The 23,820-nt window shown below is 36.6% G+C and overlaps 1 protein-coding gene across 9 annotated transcripts in view; it reads left to right on the top strand.

Annotated features, from left to right (window-relative positions):
- RALGAPA1 (Ral GTPase activating protein catalytic subunit alpha 1) overlaps positions 1–23,820 on the top strand; it is a 132,307-nt gene that overhangs the window by 3,839 nt on the left and 104,648 nt on the right. For all 9 annotated transcript variants that reach the window (XM_063398918.1, XM_063398917.1, XM_063398916.1 and 6 more), the window contains exons 2-10: positions 7,517–7,627; positions 8,139–8,188; positions 9,580–9,637; positions 10,305–10,348; positions 11,240–11,417; positions 12,718–12,833; positions 14,765–14,903; positions 20,936–21,144; positions 21,497–21,736. In XM_063398918.1, coding sequence (XP_063254988.1) covers positions 7,517–7,627; positions 8,139–8,188; positions 9,580–9,637; positions 10,305–10,348; positions 11,240–11,417; positions 12,718–12,833; positions 14,765–14,903; positions 20,936–21,144; positions 21,497–21,736 — 1,145 coding nt within the window. The remainder of the gene's footprint in view (positions 1–7,516; positions 7,628–8,138; positions 8,189–9,579; positions 9,638–10,304; positions 10,349–11,239; positions 11,418–12,717; positions 12,834–14,764; positions 14,904–20,935; positions 21,145–21,496; positions 21,737–23,820) is intronic.

The following is a 23,820-nucleotide window of genomic DNA, read 5'->3' as shown; positions in this document are numbered from 1 at the left end:
ATCTGCTTCAGTTTCTCTCCTTTCAGCCTTTTTTGTAGTTTGGGAACCAGAGAAAATTCTGTGCAATTCAGGTGACTAATTCAGAATTGATTAAATTATTTGTTAAAGTAAATACTATATATGACACATTTATGCATGTCACTGGTATAAGGTTTTTTTACTAGAAGTTAAAGCCTTTAGGAGACCTCTAAATTGTAAGAAATATTCTTAAGAAATGGTCAGAAAAATTGGAAAGATTGAAGTCTCATATCTTGGGACCTAGCAGTATGTGAGCAAAGGTAATCTGCTTTTTGTTGTTATGTTGCTGCAGTATATTTCTTGAAACAACTGTAACTATCTGGTTTCATAGATTTTAATCTTTTGAAATGTATTCCTTTATTCTCATAGGGAAGTGTTTACCCCATCCTGCTCCATTTAGTTTTTTCTTCTCAGTTCTGTGAAGTGCCTGAAAGTCTCCTACAGTTCCCTGGTGCTGATTTGGTCAGTGTGGGATTTTTTAGCAAACTGCTCTTGCTCTGCTGTCTCGGCTTCCCGTGTGCTGGAAGTGCTGTGACAGTTGTGTTTGCTGTGTGTGACTGCAGTAGCTGGAGCACCTGAACCTTGAGCGGGAATGTTGAACGGGATTCCCTTGGGCTCTGTGTGGCAGCAGCAGGGCCGTGCTGGAAGGAAGGCTGTCAGCTGCAGCGGTGCAGGTGTCATCACTGAGGCTTCTCTAGCTGATGGAAGGGAGGCATATTGTGTACCTTATAGAGTTAGGTATTGCCTGTACAATGATTTTCCAGAAAAAATGTCTCTTTCTCTCTCTGTATATATATTTAGCAGTCCTCAGTCAATTAGCAGCTAATTGCTAATTTTTAGGATCATTAAAGTGGAAATAATATGGCATTATTCTTATATATATGCACTGTTTCATCAGACTTCAACATCAAACTAAAATTCTGTGATTTTAAAATGGTAATTTATAAAAGTTTGTGCCAGTAATCTTTCAAGCATCAGATCTTGGTTTATATGTCCTTTTGCTGAAACAGTGCTTTGAGCATTCTATAAATAAGACAACTAGGTATGCCTAGGTATACCTTCATAAGGTTGTACTTTAACAATATTGACTTTTCATTTTGATATTAAATATGTCGGTGCTACCTGTTGAATTTGAAGTTCCAGTCAGAATTTGGAAATACATGGGGTTTTTTTCAGCTAAAATCTCTAAATATTTAATGATTTCTGTGAAATCCTACTGTGTGCAAGTAAATCAAATGAACCTACTTGGCTTAAAATTTTCTTATAGGGCTGAATTCTCAAGATACTTGTTTTCTTGTTGAGTTGGATTTTTTCCCCTCCTTTTCACTTTTTTTATAGAGTAGAAGTTACAGGCCTATAATCTGTTAATCCAAAGTGAAGAAAAAAGGAAATATATTGTTTCTCAATAATTATTTTATTTGCATCTGATATCTAAAACTATACTGCTTTTATTGCTGTAACTATGGAAAGAATACTTGTAAAATGCAAGATAACAGTATCTAAAGTATAGGATGTTTATGTTATTTTTTATTCTTGGTGGTTGGTTAGTACTGGACATCTCATGTAAATAGTCTTTGAAAGTGAAAAGTCAAATTACATGGGACAGAATGAAATGGACTGCATTGGACATCCATTCTGAGATATTGTTTCACATTAAACAATATACTTAAACAGATTGCATTCCTTTAAAGAGATTTTAATTTAAGAAATCTATTTCGCTGGCAGCTAGCCCTAATGCTTCAGCTGGATGGCATTCATTGGTGTTGCACACCATCAACATCAGTCATAAATGAAAAATGTTTTATCATCGTTCAAGTGACAGCAAATGAGAAGCTACAACAAAAGTAGCTGCCTTGAGTTTCAGTGGATGTGCAGAGATTTATTATTTTTGGCAAGAGTTGTAGATTTTTTTTTTCTTTCCTGGTTAGTTTAACTGCAGAGGACATGTCACTGCTCATATAACTCGGGCATCTGGATGTGGATTGCATGCAGTGTAAGAAATTTGGCTTCATGTTCTCTCTTCCCTGGAAAAGTTATGTTTTGGTCAGGAGCAGAGGGGGAAGTTTTCCTCTGCTTTAGTATTATGGCTAATGTTACACTCGACTTGCAGAGTTCAGGAGTGTCCAGGGCTGAACTGCAAGGCTGAGGGCTGGAGGCAGATCAAAGCCCCAGGGTAGACAAAAGGGAGGCTCTGACCACTTGGTTGCTAAGGAAAGGTCTGTGTGGGTTTAGCTTTGACAGTTTGGAATGAAAATAAGTACATTCCTGTGGAAGTGTTTGAAGTTGCCTAAATAAAAGTTTAAGTTCTGGAACACGTGTGAATTGTTGTGGAATTATTTCTTAAGAGTTTACTAGTTTTAACTCTCAGATTCTGCAAGCACCATTAGAGAATTAGCTTGGAAAGCTGTCATCTCCTTCTGCTCACTCCTGTAGGGCACTGGTGTTGTACCAGTCTGTATGCAGATGATGTTCATTGGTTCTGTGAACCTACTTATTCATTTGTGATTTATTTTTCATTTGTATCTGAAAGATTGTGTTCAGGAGTTCAGACTTGTCTGATGCAAAATAGAAGTCCATTAGAAGATTTCTTTAAGTTACATTCCTTTTTCAGTACCAAAACATTCAGGAATATTTTCTTTGACAAAATTACCTTTAAAAATGGTTTTGCTAAATAGCTGTTGGTTAGATCTGGAACAGTAAGGGCTAATGTGAAGCCTTTGTTTAATAGATTTGCGTTTGTGGTCTGTTATCAGGGCTCTTTTCACTTTGACAGGCTAACTATGCCAGAGCCACCAGTTAGTTCCTGAGGTTTCCACTTAACCTTTCTCAGTTACATGCTTTTCTATTTGAGACAGTCCCTATGTAACCAAATCTCTCTACTGTTTTGCTGTAAAGAAACCCTTAAATTTTTCAGCATGGAGAATTAAGAATTAATAAGTTTTATTATCCATTGAGGACAGGGAAACCTTTGCTTTCTAGTGGCACAAGTTTGTTACAGGGATTTATACGGACCGTGTCAGTCCATAGCAGGCCTCTGCTTTACAGAAATAGATCCAGAATTCTGGCCATCTTCCAGGTCATTGTTTGCTGCAGTTCTCAGTTTGGGTTTTGGTAAGGGCAAGGGAAAGTGACTTAAAAGCCAGTAAATCTTGGAATAAGACAGGAAAATGTTCTCATTATACTAAATGCTCTGATAATTTTTCATATAAATGTAGTATTACATTCTAAAAGTCTTAAAATAGAACATAAAATTAACCACAATTTAATCTGTAATGATACAGACTATTTTCTCAAATTTCTGCAATGCACTGAGAACTGATCGAAGGTCTCTTTAGAAGAGTTAAAATATGTCTAAAATCTGTTTTGGCAGGGTGCGTTTTATTTTAAGGAGAAAATTACATTTAAGCACAAAGAGACACCATACAGTGTGAAATTTAAATATTATAAAACAAGTAAGATAGTACTTTTCTGCACAGGCCAGAACTTTAGAGGTAAACAATTAAAGTACCAAACTTAAACCCTGCCAAAATGGATTTTTTTGGGTTTTTTTGGTTTTTGGGTTTTTTTGTGGGTTTGTTTTTTTTTGTGTGTGTGTGTGTGTTGTGTGGTTGTGGAGTTTTTTGGTTTGGTTTTGTGTTTTTTTGTTTGTTTTGTTTTTGTTTTGTTTTTGTTTTGTTTCCCCACAAGAGAAAGCACCCTTGAACACAGAGCTAGTATGGGGGTCAGTTTTGTACCAGTTTTTAAATTACACAAAATTATTAAGGGAAAAACCAGCCAAGAATCATGTTTCTTGCTGTTGTAAAGCATAAGGAGAACTGCATTTTCTTGACAAACGGCTTTCATAAAATCCTGACAATCTGGATTTTAGTGTACTGAAACTATGCTTTGTACAATAGAAACTTTAGAGTTTCTGTCCCTTTGGTATACAGTAGTATCCCATTTTTCTCTTTCACATTCTGAGGAACTTTTCCAACTACTTTTTATGGTGCCAGATCTATTTTTGAGTCCTTCCCTCCTCCCAGTGTGGCCATACAAGCAAGAACATGAGTACATTAGTTTGTGTTAGTTACATGATCTGTGGTAGAAGAATATAAAGTCCTTTTGTTTAAAATTAAAATATAGGAATGCACTGGAAGCTGTAGAGGAAATGCTGCTTCTGTTTAATCCCACTTCACATTAAAAAAGGCTCTGTCTCTCTTCTTAAAAAGATAGAAAATCCTTAAATACTGATATTAGCTGATGACAAGGATAGAGGTAGACTGAATATTTTAGAGATATTAGGAAAAAACCCAAATCCTTAATTAAGGAAGAAAGCTGTAACAGCAGCATATAACTGGAAGTTCTAATGGTACAGTAATCAAGGAGAGCAATATTCTCTCCATGCATTAGTCATGTGGATTGTGTTCAGTATAGAGGTAGCTGTGAAATAAAATGATGTGTACAGGAGGCCAGATCAAGCCCTCTTAAGGTCTACATTATTATCTCCATGCTGTATCTGCTATTTTTCACCCTTTTCCTTCTTGCCATAATTTGTGTCAGGATATTCATGATGAATTTCAAACTTCTCGACCAATGCAAGGTTCCAAATTTCTGCACCAGCAGCTTACTGAATCACTATAGGTGTTCTTTGGTGGTGAGCAGATGTTCTCTTCTGCTGTAGGTGGTAAGCCTGTCAGATTAACAACTATTTTCCCTCCCTTAGGAGGAAAGCTGGTTTTCAGCATTAGCAAAAAGTTAGTGGGTTTTTTAAAAAGTATTATTTTCACATAATAAAAGAATAAAATTCCCATTAAATAAAATGTTATATATTCTTCCAGCTGAAGCAGTAGTATTTATTGCAGAATAGAATTGTTGTTAACTGGTTTCAATTTTAAAAACCTGCTTTTGATTTTGCTATCAAGTGTGATCTTAGAAAGGAATCAGAGTGAAATGCATTTGCTATAGAAATTGCAAAGTCAGGAAATTTTTTATTCTCCTCCTACTCTTGTAAGCCATAACTGTATTTTGGAGATATACTTTTAATGTTAATTGGGTGGTAGTGGTAATAATACAGGTCTACCACATCTCCTTCAAGCGTGTTTTGAGGTGATTGACAGATTATGCTTAAATAAATACAGAACAAACAACGGAAAAATTAAAAAAAGAACGAGCTTCTGAAATTCCACCTCACCCTCCACCCAAAGGCAGAATGTCTTACTGTAGTACCAATTGTACATATGCAATTAGGTGGTAAAGTGACAGTCAGTGTTCAGCTGGTTATGTAGACAAGCCTTCAGTTTGTTGCCTGAAGAATTTAGGAATAGCGTCTCCAAAAATTACTGATTGTTGTATTAAGATTGAGTATTTGAAAGAATACATTTGGTTTAGGTTTTTGGGGTTTTTTTTCTGTTGGTCAGCTTCAGAGTTGACCCATGTCTGAGGAAAGAATGAGGGCCTGTTTCAGGAAACAAAACATTTAACATGCCTGCAAAAAATGCAGTATTCCTATGTTTTGATTGGAAGAGACTCTGTTTAACTGCTTGTTTTCCCTTTATTATATGGAACTATTATTTTCTGCACCTTTGGATTGAGTGAACCATTCCACTGCTTTCTAAATGCAATTCCTATACAGTCCTATAAACATATGGACCGCAAGATGTCTTCTGTCACCCTTCTTTCTCTCCTTGCTGCATTTTTTTTTTTTTTTTTTTTTTTTTTTTTTTTTTTACATCCTTCCATCTCAAACTCTTGATTTTTCTTCCAGAATTTTCTTGTCCCTAGCTCCCTAGCTTAGGACTCACTTAGGGCTCTGCCTGTGAGTGAAAGTGGTTGTAATGGTTGTGCTTATGCTCTAGTCATAGCTCCATTTTGTGTGCATTTCCCTGATCAACTGAAAATCATCATTCAGCATGTTTGAAGTGGAATTGGTTTTTGTTGTCCTTTAGTGTTTGCATCTCTAAACCGCAGCAGTTCAGCTGCTGCTCTGTAGGTGGTGTGGCAGTTTCTGCTAACCCGTGCGTTTGGGAAGCCTGTAGATGGTCAAGCTCATGCTTGCTGCTCTCGACTGCTGTTTCTTCCAGCTGAGCTGCCTTGCTTAAGAGTTGATCTTGGCTGCTGATACAGCACGATCTGCTCCAAGAGCACCCTGGCTCTACTACACTCATTATGCAAGATGTTGGCAGAATGCAGTGATACAGCAAGAATTAAATCTGTGTTGGAACTTTTTATAGCAAAATTTGTGTTAAAATCGAGTTAATAGTCCTCTAGAGCTATATAAGAAAACAATGGAAAATATGCCATGCTTTTGGCCATCCTTTCAGTTCATTGTTCCTGGATTTATACCATTTGTATATCCAGTCATGTGAGATGATAGAGATTGAGGTCATTCTAAAAAGAGCTAAAAACTCTGTGGTCCAATACAGAATTAGAAGGAGCTTTTCAGAAGATATATCTACAGGGGAAAAGGGTGTTTCAGGGTATACAGCTGGTGAAAGGGTATAAAGGTTTTATTTGCCTCACCTTTCTTCATGTCTTGCTTTTGTTTGTTTCATGTCAGTGTTCTGAAAGAGGAGAGTTTTGCCGTTTACAATGCTGTCTTCCTGTTCCTCTGTGCTTCCATGGTATTTTGTCCACCTAGTTTCTCAAGTTTTAGGTAGTTGAATAACAGGACAGGGAGTGTCTAGACACTGTGTACTAAGGCTTGATTGTTTAAAGTGATCACTTTGAAATTAATCTAGATAAATCACTGTGTATTTTTTTATTGGGAATTTGCAGAAAACCATCTAGTGAGTTGTGGGAAGAGAGTCTGGAAACCTTGTGGGCTACACAAGAAAGCACGTTCTCCTATACTTAGAGTGATGTTTCTGCTTCAGCATACCCTTGAGTTCCCATCTTCTGATTTCCCTAGACCACACAGTCAAAGGAGTGTGAGGGACTGAGCCAGACTAGAAAGTAAAGTGTGTCATGGAACTTTGAGGTAATAAGGAGACAACAGTGGAAATCGAGTTCTGCTGTTTGTGTCCTCCCAGCTTGTTTATCTACAGGGCAGATGTGTTCCTCACTTAACATCCTTCTTCCACTTTCTTCAGTAAGCTTAACTGTGCTCAGTAATTACAGTTGGAGATTGTGATGGTCTTTCTGTTGCAGAGTTTGGGCAGTGTCACTAGCTTTATTTCTATTAAATGAACAGTTGAACCAGATTCATCTGTACAGTGCTAGTCCTGATGGAATTAGGGTTCATGACTGGCATTTGTTGGCATTACTGTCGTGCAAACAATGGGTGTGCAAGAAGATGCTGCTTCCTGTTTTAAAATTCACTCGGCACTTGTGGCATGCTGTACTGAATTTCATTACCTCAGTGTAAAGAATGAAAACTTCAGTAGTTTCTCTATTTATTTAGTTATTTATTTAAAAAACAAGAATTTTTCTGCTAAATATCTTCAGTTCTTACTGCTGGATAATGATATGTAGTGGTTGACTGAATATTTGAAAGCCATATAAACAATGTTCTGTTTTTCAGATAATGCAGAATCAATTGATCTCAAACAGTTTTTCGACCTACATTTTTCACATATATATTATGTGTTCTTTGAAAACTTTGTGACTATTGAAGTGAGCCTTAAACAAAAAGGTAAGTATTTCAGATAGAACTCTTTTTGTCTTGATACTTGAGTCTTTGTTATGAAATAAAGCAGGGTGTTATAAATAAAGCTCTGTGTGGCCACAAATGACATTAGCTGTGCAGAAATATGTCTAAGAACTAACTTTGCAAGTAAAGGTAAAGCCATGAGATGTGCATGCAGTGGAGGTGAGCAAAAAGTGTTTATTCTCCGATAACTGTGTTTGTCCTTTTGCAAAGTGAGGTTTCTTAAAATGTTATACTTTGTGTTCTGCAGAATTATTCTTTAACAAGATATTGTGTAACTTAGTCTCTCCCAGTTGTAGATGCCATAATAGTAAGTTATGCAAGTTATAGCTGTTATAAACTGTATTTGTGGAGTATAATTTTTATTTGCAGAAGCAGTGCAAAGTTATGGTTGTATAAATGTAGGTTTTCATTTTACAAGTTTAAGGATCTTTGTTTTGATAATAAAAGTGCATCTTCTATTCATATTTAACTATTTATTTATTTTTGCAACTAGGTCACAAGTCTCAGAGAGAAGAATTAGATTCTATTCTTTTTATTTTTGAGGTAAGATATTTTGAATTTATTTTTTGCTTTAAGTTCTATTATTTTCCAGTCATCTGTAAATACACTTTGCATTTAACTGCATTCCTTTTTACTTTTGCATAGAGCTGAATTTATGTGCTTTGTATGAAAAATAAAAATTTGACTTGCAGTTTGTGGGATGTCTAAACTGGAAAAAGATGTTTCTGTGTCTCTAGATAGTTGATTACTCTTTGGTGGCAGTATTTCTCTATAATGTGCTATACACATTGAAATTCATAGAAAGGTGATCTCTGTTTAATCATGATATTTTTGACTTTTGTTTGCATATTATCTCTGATTTTTCTCATAGTAGATTGCTACTGCAGATTTTTTTTAGAGATTTTTTTAAAAACTATTCCTTACTCTAAAAATATTCCTTATTTGAAATTTGCATTTCACAGTATTCTTTCCAAAAGCATATCTTGACTTAGTTAAGATGAATTAGACACTAATGAAATAATATAGTAAAATCAGAACATTCCTAAGTGGACACTATAGTTTAGAAATAGCGTGGAATGTCAAATTTTCATCTTTCCTTTTTGATGGAGGCTTCTAATTATAGAAGAAGGATTGTGTTTCTTAAAAATATGGAAGACTAAAAGCTGATTGATTATCATATGGTTGGATACAAATTCAGTTATTATTTATTTGTTAGTGAGGTATGTTGGTTAATGTGAAAGAGGGCTAGTTCATTTGTTCACTAGTTCCTGCATAAAGGATTATTAAGTGATCTGTGCTTTGGAAGCAGTTGCATGGTGTGCTGGAGGGCGAGAGCCAGGAAAAATCAGGTTATTTCCAAGTTGCAAATGCCTCCAGTAAATGTTGCAAGTCTTATGTGATAGATTTTTAATTACTAACTGTGCTCTGTTTCTTGTTTCTGGAGATGATCATTCTATTCGTAGAGGTCTTGTCCTCACTGTTTTGCTCTAGCCCATTACCCCTCTGTTGAGAAGGCTGAAGCAAATGTTTGCTTGTGCCACAGAGGCAAGTTGACAGCTGAACATCCTAGCTGAAGCCATTGGAAAGGTGGAATAACTTAACTGAATCTGTTGTGAACCAGAGCAACTGAGACAGACGCTCATCCCATTCCCTTCCGTGTGCAGTAAGCAGCAGTGTCTGTCAAAGAGGAGCCAGATGACCTGCAGTAACATCTGAACTCTCCAGAGCAGGACTTAAAGTCTGTCACAGCCTCTGGGCTTCTTAGCTTTAGGAATGGGGTGATCGTGAAAGGACAATAATGCTTCCAGGAAAGCATTGTGGGCATTTTCTAGGTTGATGCTTCAGCTTCTGATCGATGGCCTTTGTGAAAGGGCTGTTTGATCTTTCAAGAGCAATATCTGCAACATACATCCTTTGGTTCTGTTTTTTTATAGAAAATTTTACAACTTCTTCCTGAAAGGATTCATCAGAGGTGGCAATTTCATAGTATTGGTAAGTTGATTTTCTTTCCTCCTCTCTTTCCCTCTCTCTTTCATTTTACTTTACATTAGTAGCTACCAATGAGTGGCTACTATGCCTCTCATTTCCTTGAGCTTTAAGTGGCTTGACAGAGGTTATGGTCTGGAGAATTTTGCAAGCTAGGTGAAGGAAAATAAAAAAGAAAATAAAAGAAGCAGTCAAAAAAACCCACCAATGTAATGAATACTCTTCTATATAGATTTAAATCTGGGAATATAGAAATAGAAGACTGGCTGGGAAGGAACAAGGACAGGTGAAAAGTTTGAAGTTTTAATTATTGTTTTTTTTCCTTATTTTCTTTCTCTTAGTAACACATTTCAAAATGACATGAGGTACTTGTAAATAGGGAATGCTGATTTTATGCATTGTTATGACCTGAGAATGGTTTACTTTTAATGTACACATCTCAAAAGTCCTTGGGGAAAGATATCCTATGAGGAGGCTATGGAAGGTGATACTTGATTTTTTTTTTCCTTCTGGCATTGAGTCAGTTGCTTGAAGGTATCAAGGTCACCAAGATTAAATTGGAGGTTGCCAAGGACTTGTTTAAAAGTGGTTATCAAGTCTGACCGAGAACTCTGACATTTTACTTAATATGGAAAGAACAAAAGCAAACATTTTTTTTTCTCCTTTTTTTTAGGGTTGATTTTAAAGAAGCTTCTTCACACTGGAAATTCATTAAAGGTATTGCAAAAAGTTGCATGCATTTTTGTCTACAATGATTAAAAGTACAAATAAGAACATAAGGGCAAATTTTTATGGTAAAAACCCAGGAATGAGAACCAGGTCGTGACTTGTGTGTCATGAAAGAATGACTCCAAATCATCAGCTTTATTGCAGAAAAACTACTCACAGCAGTAATATGTTTATATAGTGTAGCCAGTGGTTTAAAGAATTTTGCATTAACAAAGCAGTAAGCATTACCTGTTCATTGTTAGGGCAAGGAGGCTGATTTTGGAGCTTGAGCTACCTTGGAAGTGGAAGATTATCTGTGCCAGGGAGACCTGCCGGTGGGTAGAGTAATTTAAATGGTTTATTTTAAAACAGCTGTACCACTTCTCTGAAAACCACCTGCAGGCTTCTCTGGTACTGAAATTCTCCAGTATGAGACCTAGGAAGGGAGTGCTCTAGGACTCTATTGGCTTTTTTGAAGAAATGGAAGAAGGTGGAATTGGCCCTTCTGATACAGAAGGTTCCCTCTCTGTGTTGTTATAATTAGTGATAACATTTAGAAATTTTATGTTGGTCTTTGTATTTTCTGAAAAATATATCTGGCATCTTGCAATGCTACAGTTGAGCAAGTGATTGGACGTGTTGATTTTCTTCCTCTTCTTTCAGAGAAACCCTTGTGAGAGATTCTTTGAGGTAAACAGCAGTGAGGGTGCCAGGCTCACCCTTGCATTTCAGCAGGAGCAGCAGATGTGTTAGTTTGGCTCTGCTGATTGCTGGGAGTCATACTCTCTGTCCTCATATTTTTTTTTATCACTCCCTTTCTCCTTCTCTCTCCAGGACAAATGGAAATGCTTTTGTTTGTTCTGGCACAAGATAATTTATTCCATGTTTTTTTCCTTTAAGATACGTCGAGAGGGTGTGCGTCTCTTTCTTTTGTGGCTGCAAGCACTTCAAAATAACTGTAGTAAAGAACAATTATGGATGTTTTCTTGCTTGATTCCTGGATTTTCATCACCACAGTCTGAATATGGCCCCCGAACATTAGATAATCTCATTAACCCTCCCCTTAATGTCCAAGAAAGTAAGTAATGCAGTAATATTACTCAATTCTGAACATGATTCAAATCTTGTCACAGACAAGGCAAGTTGAAGTAACTGACATGCGTATGTACCCAGGGAGATAATGGAACTGTGATTAGCTTCTTAGCAGTTTGTCAGGTCTTCTTTCTGTAGCAATTTCTGTCTTTTTTGTTGTTTTCACAATGAGTTGTTTTTTGTGGTTGTTGGGACTTTCCCTTCCAAGTAGGTTATTGTAGCTTAACGCATAGTGGTGAAAATAAACTGACCAATTGTGTGTAATTCTTAAGAACCTCAAGAGGATCCTGCATCTACTGCAAACTTGCACAGGTGAATTTTGCTTGTGTCGAGCACTTGCACTGGCTTTGTTCGTGCTCCAGGGAGCAGGCTGTGCAAAGCTGTTTCTGGTGTGGCCTTCAAGAGGATGAGTGGTTGTTAGGCCAATGTGTAAGCACAAATGTGTCTGTATATGACAAGGCAATTAAATCTGTGGTATTCTTGCAACTTGGAATCTTTGAAAAGAGTCAGATCTTGTACATTGCAAATTTGAGGTCTTACAAGTGCAAGTGCAAACTGCATTCACATAAATGGGAATAAAAAGTTGAACACTTTTTCCCTTCTATGTTGTTCTTTGTCTTCTTTCCATCTTCTCTTAGTATTTGAGTATTTTACTGCTTGTAGAGAAAAGCAGTGTCTCTATGACTAGTAATTAAATTTGCTGAAACACAGCAGACAAATTTCATAGCAGGATAGCTCTGCACATAAAATTTTTCTACCTACTTAAGCCCTCTGCTGGCATTATCTTTTGAAATTCAGAGTGCAAAGACTGACATATGAACATCTAACTACAGGAATAGGAGAAAAATCAACTCTGAGCTGGCTTCACTGTCGAGGCAAAGAAGGATACAGATAGTAAAACTTAAAGGAAACGTAACTGATCAACTGCTAAATGGGAAAATGGTGAAAGATATAAATAAGAATTTGGCATTTGTGTACCATAAGTATTACACTTTGGCATAAATTCCAAAAGAAAATTGAAAATATTCGGGTTTGGCAGGTACAAAAGTACATAGAGAAAACCTACTTGTTGTATGCCATGCTTTTTGTATGTGTAAGAAATTAGTTCTGTGGTGGTTTGTAAGTTTAAATTTCCTGATTTTCATTTCTCTACGGGTGTCAGAGTGTTTTACTTGTAACTGTCTCTGCTTGCTGCATTGCTTTTCTACTTTCATAACTTTGTAGATGTTTACTCATGAGAAGAAATGGTCTAAATGTTGGATGTACTTCTATTTTTCTTTAAATAGCTCAAGTGACTATAGAAGAAATCACTCCACTTGTTCCTCCGCAATCAGGAGATAAAGGACAAGAAGATTTAACAAGCTATTTTTTAGAAGCACTTTTGAAATACATGGTAATTCAGGTATGATCTATAGTTTTCAAGCAAACGAGTATGAAACTATAAAGACCTCTTTGTTCTTTATAGTGAGTTTTTTACTTATAGCACTGCAAATGCATATAAAAATGTTTTAAAGAATTCCTCCTTGCCATTCCCTTTTTTGTAAAAAGCAAATTCTTCTAGAAAAATGTTCCCATGTCTTCTGTATGAAGATCCCTGGATCTGTTACCACAGGATCTTCTATCAGATTGTGACATGGAGACAAAACAAGACTTGTCAGTCACTTCTAGCAATGCTGATTTCAGCTCCCTTCTCATTTTCATCTCCCCTTCCCTGTCCTGTTGTCTTCAACCAGTGGATCAACTGTATGCAGAAAAGGAAGAGTTGAATGAGTATTTAGTCCCCAGTGTGCAACTTGGACCCACACAATGTTCTTCCCTTTGAAGTTTGACAATTCCGTGATCTCAGCCAGTGTGGGGCATAGCAGCAGCTTCTGTCAAAAACTGTGGCTCAGCCGTTACATATTCTGTAATTGATTTGCTGGCTAATTAGCACATGCTGCTTCTGAGCCTACTGTGCTGTCATGTGCTGCTTGACATGGTAGGTGTTGCTGGGTGCTGCCTTCTGGGTCAGACTTGTCCTGCAGAACCCAGTTGGGTACCTCTAAGTTTTTCTTCACACTTATGTAGGTTTTCCTAGAGAAGACGGATAGTGTGCAAATATGATATATGTTAAATGTTTCAGGCTTACCTTTATCCATCTTTCTCTGTGAACTTGCCATGCTAGAAAAATTTCCAGCCTCATTTTATTGCTTTCAGCATTTCCCACTTTGAATAGAGGTCTTCTTACTTGTGATCTGTAGGGTAAGCTTAATACTGGTTATTTACTTAGAAGAAAAATAGCCCTTATATTTTTGAAGACAACTGCCTTTTCTGTAATAAATTGGTAGTATTATATTTAAATTCAGATAGGTCCTTGAGACAGATGTCATAGAGCTTGTTTGCTATGTGAGTGCTGAAGTCCCTTTAGAGGCCACTGATAATTGCAAGGTTCTTTGGTACTAAGTTCTGCCAAAGAGCTTTGTGTCACTAAATTATATGTGTCAGGTAATCCTTTGAGTTATGTTGGGGGGTGAAATATATGCATATATATTCCACTCTACACACCCATTGCCCTGAAAATGGATCATAATTGAACAATGGCCTTTGAGTAAGAAATGGAGAAGTAGAGGGGAAAGGAAAAAAAAGAGTGGAGTCTTCCTTTATACTGTTTATTATAGGCTTGGCAGGTGACCTAGCTCTGCAGGCAGATGGGTTCTCAACAATGCACGTTGTATTTCTTGAGGAGAATTTACCATGCTTGGTACCACTTGTCATGTAGGAGCACATTTTGTAAAGGGGAATGCTTAGCACTCATGATCCATGAAAGTACATCTGTACTTGTAACTCAACTTCAAAGTTTTATCTTCTGCTGCTTGTGGTTGAAATTTGTTTGTTTCATGTTGCCAATTGCACAAATGAATCCAGGTAGCTATTACAGTGACCATATGGATGCTTGTTAGTCAAATGTCTTAAAATAAGTTGTCAAAGAAATATTTGGAATGGCATGGGTATTTATTCTTTTTTTATAAAACATTTTGAAATATACCAAAAGTTTCATTAAAAACAGTCAGTTTGGGCATACTCCCTGACTTGGCAAGATGACTGCAAAAGCAAATGTATTTCTGTTGGTTTCAGTATTTTATGTGTTTAAGTTCATTTTGAAACAATATTTTGGAAGAGAACAGTCTTTGTTTCATTGACATTTCCCAGCTAGTTTCTGTTTCATCTTTCTAAAACTGTTTATTAAAATATATATGATTTTGTTTCACAGAAATAACTTAAAAGAGGACATTTCATCAGTTAACTGTTTTTTCTACTTGTAGATATTTACTTTGTCCAAATTCTTGTTTTAAGGTTAAGAGTTTAGAATGGAAGAACAAGGAAAACCAGGAAAAGGGATTTTCATTTTTATTCTCAAATTTTAAGAAATACTACTTACCTTCTATTTTCCCAAACATCTGTAAGGAGACCAGCTTGTATAACCCTATACTTGGTAAGTGTTAACACAGCTGATAAAATCATTACATTTTATCTTATCGTGATGTTATGATCTTATTAGTCAAACATGCCTCTGCCTATAATAAGGTGACAACATTTTGAATGCTGGTTCAACAGTACTGACTTTATTTTGTCACATTGACTGCACGGGTAAAGAAAAGACAGAGGGAGAGAGGGAAAAGGAGAGAGAGAGTGCAAGTAGAAGCTGGTCACCACCTGTGGATCCAGCAGTGTCTTGTTGGGCCTTCTTCACCCTGGGCTTGGTGGTAGGGTGTGGGTCCTGGTTTGTTCATCTGTTAGTAAGTTCTGTGCTAAGAGAGGTGCTGGGTCCACAACGTTTGCTGCTGACACTCAGTTTTTTTTAGTATTTATACATTTTAGAAACAAAGGAATTATTGCTTATTGGCTACAAGTAACATAGTTCTCTTATTAATTAATATTCCATGTTCTACTGGTTAAAATTTATTATACATTTTATATATAAATTTAAATTTATATAAAAAAATTAATACTGGTTACTATCTTATGGTAATTAGTCTGCATATTCAGTCTTTCTCTTCTTTTGAGATGGGTGGGTTTCTTAGGTTGTTGAGTTGGTGGTTTCAGATCTCCCCCCATGGAATTACTTTTTATCCAGCTGGAACTGATTTCAGCAGAATTGTTGGGATGGTTTTAATAATTTCTTCCTTATCTTCTGCCAAATGTTCTAATGGCCCCTAAATTCTGCGTTCTTTGTCTCCGCTATCAGTTATACATCATTCTTCCTAAACTCTGTTAACCTCCCCCTAGGTCCTAACACCTGAACAACAGTACTGCCTTTATACAGTCCAGGTTCCAGGTGTCCCCAGAGTGTGTTCGGGGGAACTTTGGTGGCCACAGAGACCACCTGTCCCATAACTTGGGATGATTCTTCTTTGACCAGATGCATATAAGCAGGTGCTTCTTGTCACCAAGTCTGTCACAGTGGGTGTGTGTTAACCAGGATGTGCGAACCAGATATTGCCTCTGTCAGGCCTGGAATTAGCACCTTCCTGTCACAAATTCCTCTCTTCTGTGGCGTTAGCAATGTTTGAGACATGTAATTGTGGTCTCTAACTCTAACAAGACAGTATAGCAAAGCAGTTTTTAGCTTGAATACTGTTGCCCATGAAGAGCATTCTCCAGAAGTATTTGTCATGATAGAACATGTTAAGATTCCTGTTTCTGGTTTTCACTTCTTTGTTTGTGGAAGCCTCTGACCGTTGCATTAGAGTCAGTCTTGCTCTGTTAACATGAATGAGGTAAATGTGCTTGTTAAACCTTTCTTTAGTGTGACCTGTATTGTTGATCTCAGTTGTACTCTGAAGAGAAAGTACTGCTGCTGAAATAAAAGGTGTTAGTGTGCTGTTCTTTGGCTGTGTTGGTTTTATCTGTACAGAAACACAGGTTGCATTACACAGTGTTTGGATTATACAGTGTTTGCTCACATCTCTGACAGGGCATAGTTAGGTTTTTGTGCCAACTGCATTTTATCAAGAGCTTGCAGTAGGGAAAGGAAGGTAGGGTTTACCACAGTCTTCAAAACTGATGGTGCTACAATGTATCTTTCCTATAGAGAGTGGAATGTTCGGTGTTTTCTAAGTAAACCTGAGTTTTGCTGAGTTTTTAGCCCATTTTAAACCAGAATGTTGTTTTCAAATCTTAATTTTGTTCTCTCATGTATGCATGTACCCATGCACATGTTGGTTGTAGGCCAACAGAGTTCCAGACTCCTCTTTGCAAAGCAATATCTTGTACACAGGCTTTAAGTTACCATTTCATCACTTGAGTCATATAGTCACATCACCATTCCTCTTACCTGTTGATGCAGCATCTCAGGAGAACGCTCCAGAGCAGTGATCTTCAGACACAATTCTGTATTCTAAAATCAGGCTGTTGGGGAAGTTTGTTGGAAAGGTCTTAGCTTCTTCCAGTCCATGTACATTTATTTAGATTTGGGAGATGGTTGTGTCAAAGCCATGTTCTCTTGGGAAAGACAAACAGTGGGCTTTCTCATCTGCAGGAGAACCAGTATAAATAAGGGCATAAGTAGCAGTAGAATAACAGTTATTGTGAAATGTTGAAGAGGTTCAGTGATAAAATAGCTACAAGAGGGACAGTAAGCAGTGCTGAGAAAGCAAACCTACTGTTGCCTGATGCTCCAGAACAAGAAATATGGAAATGCTATTTTTCTCTTTCTATGAAGATCTTGATTGAGTCTTCCATAGAAATGTTACTGTAGCCCTCTGTTTTTCTGTGAACTGTAAACAAGAAACTTCCAAGGCCTTAGTAAAGAAGAGGACAATGGGAAACAAGAAGTGTGCACAGATCCCCAGAATTACTGAGAGTGCCTTAAACTGTGCACAGTGAGCAACTATAATGAGGATTTTTGGAACAACACAGTGGTGAATACAACACAAGCATTGGTAAGTTGAATATATTTTCTCCTCTAAGATGTTCTTCTCTGGCAAGCATCTTCCCAACCTATTTGAAAATAATCCTGTACTTGTTCTGTATTTACAGCCTTGAGGCTGAAAGCAGGGCAAACTTGGGCACTGAGCCTGCTACAAAAACAGTTCTCATGTCACTGATGTAATGTTTTATTTAGGAGAAGTCATGAGGTACAAATCAGAACAGTAGTTTTAGTAAGCATTGATACAGAGTTTTGCTGAGATTTCTTGCCTTCTTTCCTGATAAATATATTGCCTATAGCAGCAGACACCAAGCATTCCAGTTACAAGAAGGCTAAGTTTTGTAGCTCCTTCAAATTCTGGCTTTAGTATTACAGACTTAGAAGAGGAATACAGCATTACAAAAGCCCATGAGATTGTTTTTTGAGGGGGTTTGGTTCTCTTTGGTTTGGTTTTGTTTAGAGGGGTTTGTGTGTGTGTGTGTGTGTTTTGGTTTGGGGTTTTTCCTGCCTTAGTATTTATTTTGATTGTAAAGTCTTTGTTAAATATCTGTTGAGATTGAGTTAGAAGTTGTTTAGTAAGAGCTACAAATACAGCAGTAATATTCCAGGGACATTGCTTCTTCCATCATAGTAATGTGCCTTTCTGTGCCATTTCCAAGCTATTTAGATAGGTTCCTTCATTTACAGGGAAACACTAAAGTGGGCTGTTCTACAGCTGTCTTTATTGTCCTAAAAATTAAGCATGGTCAAAGCTTATAGGTGTCCACTGTGTTTTGTTAGCATGTTCACTTTCTATCCTGTTATATCTTCCACTACCTTCAGCTTCCTGCCCTTTTTGTCATCAGGTTCCCAGAGGGGGAAGGGCAGGGGGTGGGGAAAGACCAAAACACAATAGAGAGAAAAAAATGGAAAGTTGGGAGAAGGGAATATTTACTCTTGTGCTGTTTTAGTCTGTCTAACAAGCTCTGTTTTACTTTGGTTTTATGTCTTTGTTCTCATCTGAAGCCTTGATACCTTCTTCCAAGATGGGCAGAATTTGAAAAATACAAGAAACAGCTGGGAGGATACATTTGAGAAGCAGCTGGAAGGAAGATACATTTGAGAAGCAGCTGCAGCACATAATGCAGTTGAAAAAAATTATAGAAAACGGATGTTCCGAGAGGTTATCATGAAACAAGGAGACAGTGTGCTGCAAAAACCTGTGTACTGCATTTTTAATCCTTCTGAAAATACTGCCAGTATTGCAGCCTTTGTGCTCTGCTGAATGCTTGTAGATACCAGAGAGAACTGATTTTTGCATCTTTAAGTGCTGTGCTACTAGGCATTTGCTTCCTTTTTCACAGATTGTACTGTTACACATGCTTGTTAACGATACCTTAATTTTTAATCTTCTTCTAACCTGCTGCTTTCCACAGAATGAAAACAATGTACTGGATTTATTATTTGCATTAAATAAACCATTAATAAACTTGCCAAAGTGTATTCTGTGTATTTGTTACTTAGGTAGATGATACACAAGAACAATGGGGTTTTTCCTCTAAAAGTAATGCTTCCATCGAAAAGTGTGGATGTAGCTTTGGAGTTTGTACAGGAAACTTTCCTCAGTGTAGCAGCATCATGATGGATTTATCACTACTTATGTATGTGGCTTTTGAAATGACACTGAGATAGACCAGCATGGATCTCCTCAGTGTGGGTGCTGGATCTTGTGTATTTGTAATGATAACAAAGAAATCTTTACAGCACTCTGGCAGATATGCTGGTTTCACTTCAGATGCCTTTAAAAGACTGTAATAATATAATTGCTTAGACAATAGTTGGTTATTTCTTCACTGCTGTCCAGATTTGTCCCTCTTGGATTCTAACATCATAAACTGGCAAAGTTATGCAGGATCCTTTAAAACAACTCTTGACTTTGCTTTAGGAAGATACAGTCAGGGAATAATTTTATACTGTTCAATGTGACTTTTTTATGTCTTCTTTGACTCTCACTATTAGTATCCTTGAAATGCTTTCTGGTTGGCCTGTAAAACCATGGAACTTCTCTCTTGCTCATGTACTGCAGGCCTCAGAAGAGTTGAGGCAGTGCTGACATAACCATCTCTGTTCAATCTGTCACTCTCTTTATATGGATAAGACCATCATTTTTTCATGCTTCTTTTTTGTTAGTTGCCTTTTTTTGTTTGGATTTTTGTTTATTTTGTGGGGGTTTTTTGGTTTGAGTTTCTTGGGGGTTTTTTTGCTGTCACTAGATGGAAATCATGATAGTGAAACACCAGCATCAGGATGACCTGACAGTACAGATCATAATCAGTCCTCAAACAAATATTCATCTTCTTTTTGTTTTGGAGTATATCTCGTATTTGCATATATAGGACTATGACTACAGTTGGTTAGTATGCCACTTTCAGAGAAAGGTCATTTGCACATGAATGTACCATTGCTGCTTCAGGTTGATGATTGGTAATGCAAAACTATCCTGCACCATGTCTTGGATTGTAAAACCCAGAACTGACATTTTGTGGTGTTAAGTCACAGAAAAATGCACAATTTAAAAATGGTATCCATGTGTCCCCCCCATCTTTGTAGTGCTTTTACCACACATGTTCACTCCATCCACATAGAATTAAGTACTGTCATGGTTTTCTTCTGAAGCAGATTCAGAAGTACCAATGACTATCACAACAGAGAACTATAAAAGCTAAACAATTCTGAACCATCGTATAGAGCAGGGGATGGTGAAAATGGAGTTGTCAGTTCTAGTCCCCAACCGCAGTTCCTGCCAGCTGATGTGCCCCTGAGCATCCTCATTGCATTCCCCACAAGCCAGTATAGAAACTGTTGTCACAGCATCATCTCGCAGCTAAGTCATAGGAAAATTTACATGCCTGTGATCTGGCAGCAAAATTAGCCAGTGCAAATGGGGCCCCAGGTGAAGCTGCAAAGCTCATGTGGCTTTGGAGTGGGATTTCTCTGTTCTATTTATCTTTCACCTTTTGCAGGGCCAGAAGAGGCTGTGTTTATTGCATTTGCATTTTGGAATTATATATCTCCCATTGTGGCCATGATTAGATTTGGCAATATATTAATTTTATAGGGAAATAGTTATTTTGTATAGGTCATAGTCTAGTTGACAGTTATTTTGCTACTTGAAACTTTGTAGTTTTCAATGAAAAATTGTAGTGAGCTTGCTGAAGTTTATCTTCAAATATTAAGTATAACATAGTTTAAAAGAACATGAAAATAATGAAATGTGTTTACTTACATAGAAAAACAATGCAAGCAAAAATGTAAGGTTATAGAGATCACTTTCAGATAAAAAATTAAAGGTTTCACATAGCAGAAATAAGTTTCTGTCTTTTGGACCAATAGTGTTGTCTCCCTTCAGGAGAAAATTCATGTGTTTTGATGTCTTACAATTCTTGACATTTTCTATGTTGCATCCATTCCAGCACAGCTTGGAATGAGTGGTGCAACAGGTGAATGCAACAAAACTATACCTCTGAAAGTTCATGTGTATTGGTTATGGTTTTAGGATTTCTTTCTTATGCAGATCTTTCTCTCTGCACTTGTTAAGATGTTGTTTTTTCATACAGATATACCACAAATGAGACCAAAGCCACACTATGTAATAGTTAAGAAAGATGCTGAAACCAATGAAGCAATATATTGCACAAAGGAACCTTTCATTAAGGCTCGTGTCATTGTCATTCGATGGTTGGTGTCTTTCTGGCTTGAGCCAAAACCTCATACAGGACCTCATATTCCTGGGATGGAAGGTGAAAATGTGCCAAAGAATATTCAGGTAAAACCAAATACACAAAAATGTATTTGTTTTCATGTTTTTGGTTTAATTGTTCTATCAGCAGTATGCTCTCCTCTAATAACTACAACTAATGAAAAGTTAAAAAAAAATATTTCTAAACAAATTGTATGTTTATTAGGTCACTTTGAAAGGACCTGCAATGCTGCTTTCTTTTCTCAAATTCTGTGATTTGTTTTTAATTAACTAGACATTAGAAACCTTGAAATGCAGTAAATCCTTTTGTTTTTTTCTTTAATTTTTTGTGCTGTTTAAATTATATTTAAATTGTATTTATTGATTTAATGCTGTACTAAAAATGAACTATGACTTTTTTTCTAAAATTTTTTTTCAGAGAGCAGCTGCTAGCATGGCTTCAAGGGAGGATAGCAAAAATGACAGTACTGATAAGCAGGATAGAAATGCAGAACCAGAACAATCTCATTCTAACACAAGTACTCTAACAGAGAGAGAACCAAGTTCTTCCAGCCTCTGCAGTATTGATGAAGAGCATTTAACTGACATTGAAATTGTCCGGAAAGTCTTTTCTTGTAAAAGAAGCAATGTTAATTTTCTAACTGAGATTTTTCGACAGGTAAAAAAATTCTCTTTAGAATGTAAGAATCTTGATTATTATATTGTATATTTTCATTATGTCAGGGTTTTCTTTCAAGAGCACTTGTTAAGCAGAACATTATACCAAGTTACAAGTGTTTTCTGTCATCCTGCCTTCAAGAATTGAAAAGCTAAAATTCTGAAATGCTTTCTAAGTAGAATACACCTAGTTCCTGTTTTTTCTAATTTTATATCTTTAATAACCAGTTTAGCAACATTTAACTTGGACTTCACAGTTCCCTATAGATGGGAATGTTTAATCTTTTCGTACATCAACACTGTAGGTATTAGAACTCACAGCCTACCATAGTAACATAAGTGTCCTGTGGGAGTCTGCAGCTGTTACAGAGCTGTTTTAAGAGCATCCAAATGCCCTTTCCTTGATAGTGTTCATCAGAAGAGTAGGACAGATGGCTATAAAAGGTAGCAGCTTCTGTTTCTGACTTCACTGCAACCAGAAACGGTAGCTGAGCTTACTCAGAATTGTATTTCTCTACTGGAAACTATTAAACAAATTTAAACTGGGAACATATGCCAGAATATGGAGCATTTAATAATAGTAACTTAGAGTTCAATGTGGGAGAATAGAACAAGATAAACTTTCTTTATGCCTCGTGCTATAGATCAAAAGACGAAGAGATTTTTCTGAATAATAGTAAAGAAAGATATACTTAGTTAAATGACAACACTAATTGCTTTAAGCAGCAGAAAGCTGAACATTTTAAAACTCATCTATCTGGCTGAAGTAAATGTTTTTGAATGAGGCAAATAAATGTCCGAAGCTTATCCACATCCCTTGTATCAAAGAGCTTGGACACATTACTGAAGGACATAGCATAGTTACCTGCATTCAGCTGACATTCAAGGCTTTACAGAGTCTGATACACTGAATGTAGAGTGTAAATTATCAGTGGTCTACTTTTCACTGTCTCCACAGTGAATAGAAGTAAAGGCAATTTTCCTCAGTCTTTTCACAAGTCATTTTGTGAATTTATGTAGATTATTTGGATTTCATATGCAATTATGAGATCATATTTACATCATTATTTAGTCAAGGGGTTTTCAGTGTAAATTTATTTCTAATATACAAGATGTTTGCAATGTTTTGAAAACATTAGGACTAAGTTATTCCTGTCAAGAGGAGGTTTCAGTGGTACTGAGTGGTGGAAAGTGGTCTGTAGAGAACAAGTTTTATGCATTTTAGACTTGAGGGTACAAAAAATGTATATGGGCTTGCAGAAGAATGTTAGACTTGATGAACAAGTATATGACTGAACTTGTCAGTTTACTCCTGTAATACACAGCTGAATTCTTTTTAGTGTGATAATGTTATGAAATCTGTGTTTCCAGAGTGAACATACTATCTGTGTTACCTGAGCCCTCCTTAAAGACATGGGGATCTAGTTTCCAACAGTCACAGCACATGACTGTAAAACTGTGTGTTAGTGTAGTTTATCTGTTCTCCTAGATATGTAATTAGGCATCATGGTCTTTGGTAAGTGTATTTATAGTTAGTTAAAATCTGATTAATGTTAGGAGTTTCTGGTCTGTGACTAATTGTTACCAGCATAGCCAATACAGAAAACCTTCTGAAGAGGGCACTGATCAGCCATCACACCAACACAAATGCATGATTTTTGGAAACAGTAATACTGAAAGCTTTTCAGTAAGTCAGTTGCTTTAAAGATACTGTTTTGTGAAATCTTAATTAGCCAGAAATAAGATAGATGACTACCAGTATTGTGGGTCACTTGAATTTTTCTTAGTCATTTAGAGCTGCTTTAACTCCATTTTTCCAAATCCTCTGAATAGAAGATGTTGTAATAGAAACCTCTACTCCTTAGTTTTACATATTTTGGTTGGTATTTGGATCTTAATTTCAGCAGGCTAAGTGCTAAGTAGATATGCCTACATGGATTCTTATCTCTTTCAAAGTATTTCTTGGTAAGTTTTCTTGTTTAAATATGCGGTTTTTTCATGTTTTCAGTTTACATATGAAGAAAGTGAGGAAACGTTTAGATTTGGCAGTAGTTTGTACACTAGGATTCCACAGTAGCTATATTT

This window comes from Prinia subflava, chromosome 5 (assembly GCF_021018805.1).
Source record: "Prinia subflava isolate CZ2003 ecotype Zambia chromosome 5, Cam_Psub_1.2, whole genome shotgun sequence".
Classification (NCBI taxonomy): Eukaryota; Metazoa; Chordata; class Aves; order Passeriformes; family Cisticolidae; genus Prinia; species Prinia subflava.
This window is presented reverse-complemented; position numbering and strand designations above follow the sequence as displayed.